Raw genomic sequence first — 8,119 nt, forward strand, 5'->3', positions numbered from 1 at the left:
GCCCAAAAACCTTATATTCCCACACATCCCGAGGAAAAGTAGGAGTGATAATGACGTAAGTGAAGCCATCTTGGAGAAGTCATGAAAAATGGTATGTTATTGCATTCTAGAATATTTCAGGTCAGCTACATTAATAAAATGTATATTATAATTAATACAGCTAACCTAATGTAACCTTTGTAAGGTATTTTGATTGTAGCTAACCTAACCAATCATTTACACAAATTTATACTATTTTTAATGTAGCTAACAATTAAAATGGTACACCACAGGTAAACTACTCACAAATATAGAAATGCCATTTCACAGAGTGATCATAAAATAAATAGCGTAGAAAAATTAATTTTCAGATTTTTATTTGCTAATTTTAGGATGCACCTCTTTGCTAGATAATTATCAGATAATACTCTTATGACACAGCTTTTCCATGAAGTTATAATAAAATTATGAAAATACTTATTTTCAAACACTGAGCCATTCCACCTCAATTCAGGCAGTTAGCAAGATAATGTGTCAGGTCACCATCTCAGATTTGCTTTAAAAAATTACAGCAGTTACAACCAGTGCAGACAAGAAGTATGCCAAAAGGATTTTGTCCCAAAAAATTTTTTCCCCATGTTATAGCCTTTTGAAGTTGGTTCAAAATCAAAAAAGGTGGAAAAAGGGGTGTTTTTTAAATGAGCGGCATTTCAAAACTATTTTACTGATTTTGTTGATTTTTTTTTATTTTGTACCTATTATAGTGAACTACAGAGTGGAATAGTTCCAATGAGCCCAACGACAATATCTTCAAGGGGGGGAAACTAAAAAATTTGGCAAAAAATTTAGATTTTTTTGGATTTTCAAAAAAAAATTTTTATGTGGAATAATCAATTTTCATAAAAAGTAATTCTGGTAATATGTAGACCTATTACAGTAGTTTTACAGGAAAAATTGTTTTTAATTCTATGATGCATGGAATTATTAAAATTTAACTTTAAAATTTTCAAAATTTGACAAAAGTGCCATTTTTGATTGAAAATTACTGAAAAACCCCATATTTTAAAAATCTGAAAATTTGTAACTTTGTAGTCCTCACCTTTATTAATAGCATGCACTTTGTTGGATAGTGTTTTTTTGCCTGTAAACATTTCTAGAATTTTTTGAAAATGTAATGTCATTACCTTTTGTATGTTGTGCATGCTCAATTAATAAATGTTTTGTTGGTATCTAAACAGTATGTGATAATTTGTAACTGGTTTTGTATGAGGGGAAACCTTGGGAAATATGAAGGGGGAGTCCCTATCTGAATATTCCCAGGCGCTTGCTGTAAGGGGAATCCCTGGTAGCTTGAGGGAAATCCCTGGTGACCATAGGGGGAATCAACTACAAGACTACAAGGGAATTCCCAAACTTTTGCTGTTACAGTTGTGTTGTGTGTGTTCATGGGTGATGTTCAGCTAGTGAACTAAATCATGTCTGACTTTCATAGTACGGAGAGAATTAAATGTGTGGACTACATTAAAAGGCACAAAAAAAGTGTGTATAAAAGTAAATGTGTGAGGATGTGTAAGGTGAATGATTTAGCAGATGATATTCAAAAGATTGTGGGTGTATCTGTTTCAGTAAATAAAAATGATATTTTGTGTAGCAACTGTGTTACTTTTTATAAAAAGAAATTTCTGGAACTTGCTGAAGATGCAGAAGAAACATCCACATCAGAGAATTTTATTCCGGAGGATGAACTAGTAAGTGTTTTAAATAGCAGTCTCATTAAAACATTAAATGTAGAAGTATCACCATTGAAATCCCCTTCAGAGGTGAGATTGGATAGGAGAGAAGGTTATGCGAGGAAAAAGAAGATAAAATTAGTTGATGAGTTAAAAACTTCTGCTGTGAACAAATTACAAGACATATATCACATGCATCTTTCAAGTGAGTCTGATGATGAAATGCCTGTGTGTGTCAATTGTAGTCTATGGTTTTCGAATATTGACTCAGCTCTTCATACTTGTAACTACAATGGAAAAGTACAGCTACTAACATTGGTACCACAAACATTTAGTAAAACTGTATTGAAGGAAAAATTACCTTCAGTGTCAAAGTACCTCATTGATAAATGTCGCACAGTTATAAAAAATAAGGGAATTTATGCTCAACCTGACCCCTATAGTGGACATCCTTTACCTACACAGGTACAAGATCTAGCATTATCATATTACCTAGAAGATAGTAAAGACTGTTCAAGGGAAAGTCCAAACAAAAAAGATGTTATTTGCATTAAGGATGGTAATGGCGAGAAAGTAAAAAAGGTTAAAAGATTCATGACAAGGTCCATCAAAGAGGCATACAAAGCATTCAAAAAAGATAATCCTCTTATAGAAATTAGTCTTTCAAAGTTTTATGCCTTACGACCAAGATGGGTGAAAATTCAGCCAGAACAGACTGTGTGTTCTTGTATTTACTGCAGTAACATGCAACTTATCTGTGTAGCTCTTCGAAATGTAACAAATAACCAAATTGATGAAGACTATCTTCTACTGAAGTGTTTGTGTGACGAAACAAGGAATGAAGATTGCTGGCTCGAGGAGTGTGGTGACTGTCCTGGCACAGAAACATTAACTGTTGAAAACTTTGGCTTGGATGAAGGGGAAGAAGTTACATTTGCAATTTGGGAACATGGTGACCTCATAAAAAAAACTGTATCTGTAAATAATTTTCTGGAACATGTAAGGCATTGGGTTAAAAAAGCTATTCCTCACAGTTACATTAGGAAAATACAAAGGGAAGGAATAGCTGAAGCAAGAAGTTCTGTCCAACAAAATAATGCTCTTGTTTTACATTTTGATTTTGCTGAGAACTGGTCAGTTGTATTGCCTGATGAAATCCAAACTTACCACTGGCAAACTGATCAGCTTTCACTGTTTACCTGTGTTGCATACTTTGGTGCGGAAATAAGAAGTTTTGTTATAGTATCTGATGATATAGCTCACGACTCTGCTCACGTTCTCTGTGCTTTAGAGGTTATAAAACTGGAAATTTCAAAATTTTGTCAGTTAGAACTTTTGAGTTCAATAGTGTACATTACAGATGGGGCAGCTGGACATTTCAAAAATAGGTTTCAGCTGTATGAACTATGTAAAAATACTCAAACTGTTGAAAAAAAATGGATTTTTTCTGCTACAGGGCATGGCAAAAGTGCATGTGATGCAATAGGTGGTTTGTGTAAACACTTTGCAACTAAGTTCAATCTTCGGGCAGAGTGTGTTAATGCCATTAGAGATTCTGCTTCATTTGTTGCTGAAGTAGGTAACCTTGTACCAAAGATAACTCTATTGGCTCTTGAAAGTAAAACAATTCAAACGTATAGGTCATCTAAGGAAAAAGAATGGGCTACTGTAAAACCAGTTGTTGGAATACAATCTAAACATTACTGGCTGATTAAAAATGAGACATACATGGGACGCACAATTAAAGATAAAATAGAAATAGTTGTACAATCTAACCAGATTAAAACACATTATTCAATAAATGATTTCCAAGTAGGCCAGTTCGTTGCTTGTGTATACGATCAGAATTGGTGGATGGGACAGATCACTGGTATATCTAAAGAGTTGAACGACATGACAGTGTCTTTTATGCATCCCCATGGTCCAGCTAAAGGGTTTCAGTGGCCACAGGAATCTGGAAAGAAGAAGGATGAATGTCCGGTGCCACTACAAAATGTTTTGTTAGCAGTAAGCAAACCTACTCCACTTGGACAATCAGCAAGACTCCACACTTTCGACAAAGCTGAGTTGATGAAGATCCAGCAGATCTACTGTCTTTAATCAGCCAAATAATATTTTAGGAAGTTTGTCAATATATGTTACATATAGTTGAGGAAGGGTAAGCAGTCTACATATAATTAATTATAGGTACATATTGTTGGTTTCAATTTTACTTTGAAATTTTGGTTTTCATGCAAGTTAAAGAGTATGCATATGTATTATATGTGTGTATATGTATTGTGCATATTATGTTAATGTGATAATGTATACACAGACTCTCCTTTTGTAATTCCCAAGGTTTCCCCAATTTACAAATTACATCTCACTTTTTGGAAACTAACAAAACATTTGTTAGTTGAGTGTGCAGACCTTAGAAAATGTAAGAAAATTACATTTTCAAAAAATTCTAGAAATGTTTACAGGCAAAAACACACTATCCAACAAAGTGCATGCTATTAATAAAGGTGAGGACTACAAAGTTACAAATTTTCAGATTTTTAAAATATGGGGTTTTTCAGTAATTTTCAATCAAAAATGGCACTTTTGTCAAATTTTGAAAATTTTAAAGTTAAATTTTAATAATTCCATGCATCATAGAATTAAAAACAATTTTTCCTGTAAAACTACTGTAATAGGTCCACATATTACCAGAATTACTTTTTATGAAAATTGATTATTCCACATAAAAAATTTTTTTTGAAAATTCAAAAAAATTCAAATTTTTTGCCAAATTCTTTAGTTTCCCCCCCTTAAAGATATTGTCGTTGGGCTCATTGGAACTATTCCACTCTGTAGTTCACTATAATAGGTACAAAATAAAAAAAAATCAACAAAATCAGTATAATAGTTTTGAAATGCCGCTCATTTAAAAAACACCCCTTTTTCCACCTTTTTTGATTTCGAACCAATTTCAAAAGGCTATAACATGGGGAAAAAATTTTTTGGGACAAAATCCTTTTGGCATACTTCTTGTCTGCACTGGTGGTAACTGCTGTAATTTTTTAAAGCAAATCCGAGATGGTGACCTGACACGCTCCTGCCTGAATTGAAATGGAATGGCTCCACTATGGATGTTCCTGTATTTACCCTGAATTCCTACTGGTTTCTGAGAAATCACAGTTTATAACTTACCTTACAATGTGTTTGCATCGACACGGTCGCCGCCATTTTTTGCTTTCTCATGTTGGTCTCTGTATGTGATTTGGAGAACTTGAGTTGAGTCATGAGAATGGTCAATTACGTAAAGGTTAGCTACATTAAAAATACTGGTAAATCTGTATTGTACGGATTAGCGCCAAAAAAAATCGTACAAATATGAAATAAATTTCATTATATGCTCTTTTATGTCCTCTTTTCAAAACCGCCTGCGGAGATTAAAAATTCCAATTACTTTTGGAGATATCGCCGTTCTTATTTTGCAATACAAGCCCTATGTAATCATTCAACAGGCGCCATTTTATATTTTGCCGTGTGTGCGTGAATGCATAAATAACAGAAATTTTCCATTAGGTAAGGTTAGTTACATGATAAATACTTCAAAATAAACGGAAATTAAAAATAATATCAATTAATGTTACTTGTATAGTTTTAAGTATTTATAATGTAACTGACCTGACCTAACTAAACGGGACAAAGGTAGATTAGGTCAGGTCAGCTACAGTATAAATACTTTGAAACTGAACGGACATTAAAAATAATAAAAATTAATTTTAATGGTTGTTTAGTTTTAAAGTATTTATAATGTAGCTGACCTGACCTAACAAACCGGGAAAAAGGATGAACAGTAGGAACTCACGTAATTTTCTTTTTACGTGATGTAGTCGTTCAACTACGTCGCGAAAAAAAAAAAAATCATACTTGTAAACAAGCAACAATGGGAACGCGGGAAGCCTACGATTCACTCATCCTTCTGGACATACCCGAATACTCACGTTGGCAAGCCTTCTTTCAACAGACGAGAGGCGAACGCCCGATCGTGCATCTTCGGTTTTTTTTTTTTTTGTTTATTGTAAATAAATATGCAACTCATGAAAACTAATGGTCAATTAGGTATTGTTAGCTATATTATAAATACTTGAAAACATTGTGGATGGTTGATTTGGTTAGGATAGCTACATTAAAAATACTGTGAAATCATGTTAACGGTTTCCTAGCGCTGGATAGCTACATATTAAAAAGTTATTTGCTAAGCAACCATAAAATGATTTTACAGTTTTTTTAATGTAGCTATACTTACCTAATATAACCAACCATCCACAGTGTTTTAAAGTATTTTTAATTACTTCTTGCTAATTTTAAGAAAAGAAGTCTTGCCAACGTGAGTATTCGGGTATGTCCAGAAGGATGTGTGAATCGTAGGCTTCCCGCTGAACTCCGCATCAGTGCACATCACGAAAATTAAAAAATTCCATATCTCCTAAAGTATTTGGAATTTCTGATCTCCGCCGGGTTTAATGAAAAGAGGAAGTTAAAGAGCACAGAATAAAGGTATTTTCGGATTTTTTAAAAACATTTTTAAAAAAATCGCCAAAAAATGAATATTAAAAAATTCGATATCTCCAAAAGTAATTGGAATTTTTAATCTCCGCAGGCGGTTCTGAAAAGATGACGTAAGATAGCATATAATGAAAGTTATTTCATATTTTTACGATTTTTTTGGCGCTAATCCGTACAATACAGATTTACCAAAATACTTAAAAACATTGTGGATAGTTTGTTAGGTTAGTATAACAACATTAAAATTACTGCAAAATATTTTTAATGGCTGCTAAGGAATTACCAATTTAAGATGTAGCTATCCTGACCTAACCATCCATTTGCATGATTTCACAGTACTTTTTTATGTAGCTATTCTAATCCAATAAATTTTTATGTAACTATACTAATCCAACCAACCGTCCACAAAGTTTTCAAGTAATTTTAATGTAGCTAACCTAATGCAATAGACCTTCAAAATTTAACTAAGTTCTCCAAATCATCTTCACACCAGACCCACATGGGAAAGGAAAAAAATGGCAGTGGCTGTGTCAATGCACACGTATTGTAATGTAATTCATTAATGGTGATATTTCAGTAACCCGTAATATATAAACGCTGTTTTCAGGATAAATATGAGAACATCTCTACAGTCCGAAAAAAAAGTATTTTTAGAATCTTATTATTACTTCACGAAAAAGCCGTGCTATTCGACTATTACTAATTATCATTAAAATTTTGGTTAGCTAAATCAATAAAAGGTATTAAATAAATATTTATGTGATATATAAATTACACTGAACATAACCATAATTATTATTTGCCTTTTTTTCCACATGATTGTTTTCTGTTGATTTACCTCCAGAAACTTCGACACACCATAAATATGCTGTTATAAACGTTCACGCTATTTTTAAAAATTTTAAATGTAGGTAACATGACCCAACCGAACATTCTACAATATCACAGCATTTGTAATATATAAATATTATTGTTGCGTGGTAACGTTTGACTTTCGTGGTTTATAAACCACCATATTTTTTTTATTTTTTGCGTTGCATGTCGCATCCTTGTTTACGCCGCATGCATAAGAAAGATGCAACAGGAGTAACAGGACTAAGGTTATAGTCACACGATTCCACTTAAATGTAACAATGATAGAAAATACTATCCCCTTACATAAAATTTGTTTTGTTATTCTGTCTTGCACTTTAAACTACAGTAATAATTTAAATTGCAATAAGCATTTCGTTTCCTTTTCCAACACCCGAAACTTTTAACTTTCCTCAGTGCTGATCATAAACATTAAATACACAAAGCAACAAAGCAAGACAGAGAGGAGAGACCAATGTTGCCAGCCTTTTGAAACATATTTATGCTACAACTCAGAAAAAAATATGCCATTTTGAGAAAAATTATGCTACATTTAACCTATTTTCTTTTAAGTTATTTATTGAGGTAGAAAAACATTGCTTTTACGATGCAAAATATTAAAGCTGTAAAAATTTGCTTAAAACTTAATATTGTACATACAATATTATAATATGCATTATTATAAATTAATATCGATTTGCTTTTTAGTCCCAGCTGTTTTAATACTGGTCCTGGAATACAAAGATGTCTTCGTCATGCGGCCAACCATGCTTTTGGTTGGAGTGAAGCCTGTACAGCATCCAGACATCTTCACTGTTTGTTTTGCTAGAAGTGTTCCATTGATCGTGGAAGTAATCATCATTTCCCTACAAACGATACTGCTTTCAAGACGTCGCTGAAAGATAGCAGTGTGTGTGGCTGTGTAATCAGAGATTCCGTCCGTGCATGTACCACCGAAACTGTGTTATCTACTGTATTTAGTTACATTTGTAGCTTTTGAACTCAATTCTTTACAGTTCATG

The 8,119-nt window shown here is 33.0% G+C and overlaps 1 protein-coding gene across 5 annotated transcripts in view; it reads right to left on the reverse strand.

Annotated features, from left to right (window-relative positions):
* LOC134546368 (polyisoprenoid diphosphate/phosphate phosphohydrolase PLPP6) overlaps positions 1–7,563 on the reverse strand; it is a 51,489-nt gene extending 43,926 nt beyond the window's left edge. Inside the window, exon 1 of one of the 5 annotated variants that reach the window (XM_063389165.1) lies at positions 7,404–7,563. Coding sequence is in view for 1 of the 5 variants with exons in the window: in XM_063389164.1 (XP_063245234.1) it covers positions 4,881–4,973 (93 nt within the window). In the remaining 4 variants the exon portion in view is untranslated. The other 4 variants (XM_063359409.1, XM_063359410.1, XM_063389164.1 and 1 more) reach the window with 4 other exon arrangements.
* Between the last annotated feature and the right edge of the window lie 556 nt (positions 7,564–8,119).

This window comes from Bacillus rossius, chromosome 1, assembly GCF_032445375.1.
Source record: "Bacillus rossius redtenbacheri isolate Brsri chromosome 1, Brsri_v3, whole genome shotgun sequence".
NCBI lineage: Eukaryota > Metazoa > Arthropoda > Insecta > Phasmatodea > Bacillidae > Bacillus > Bacillus rossius.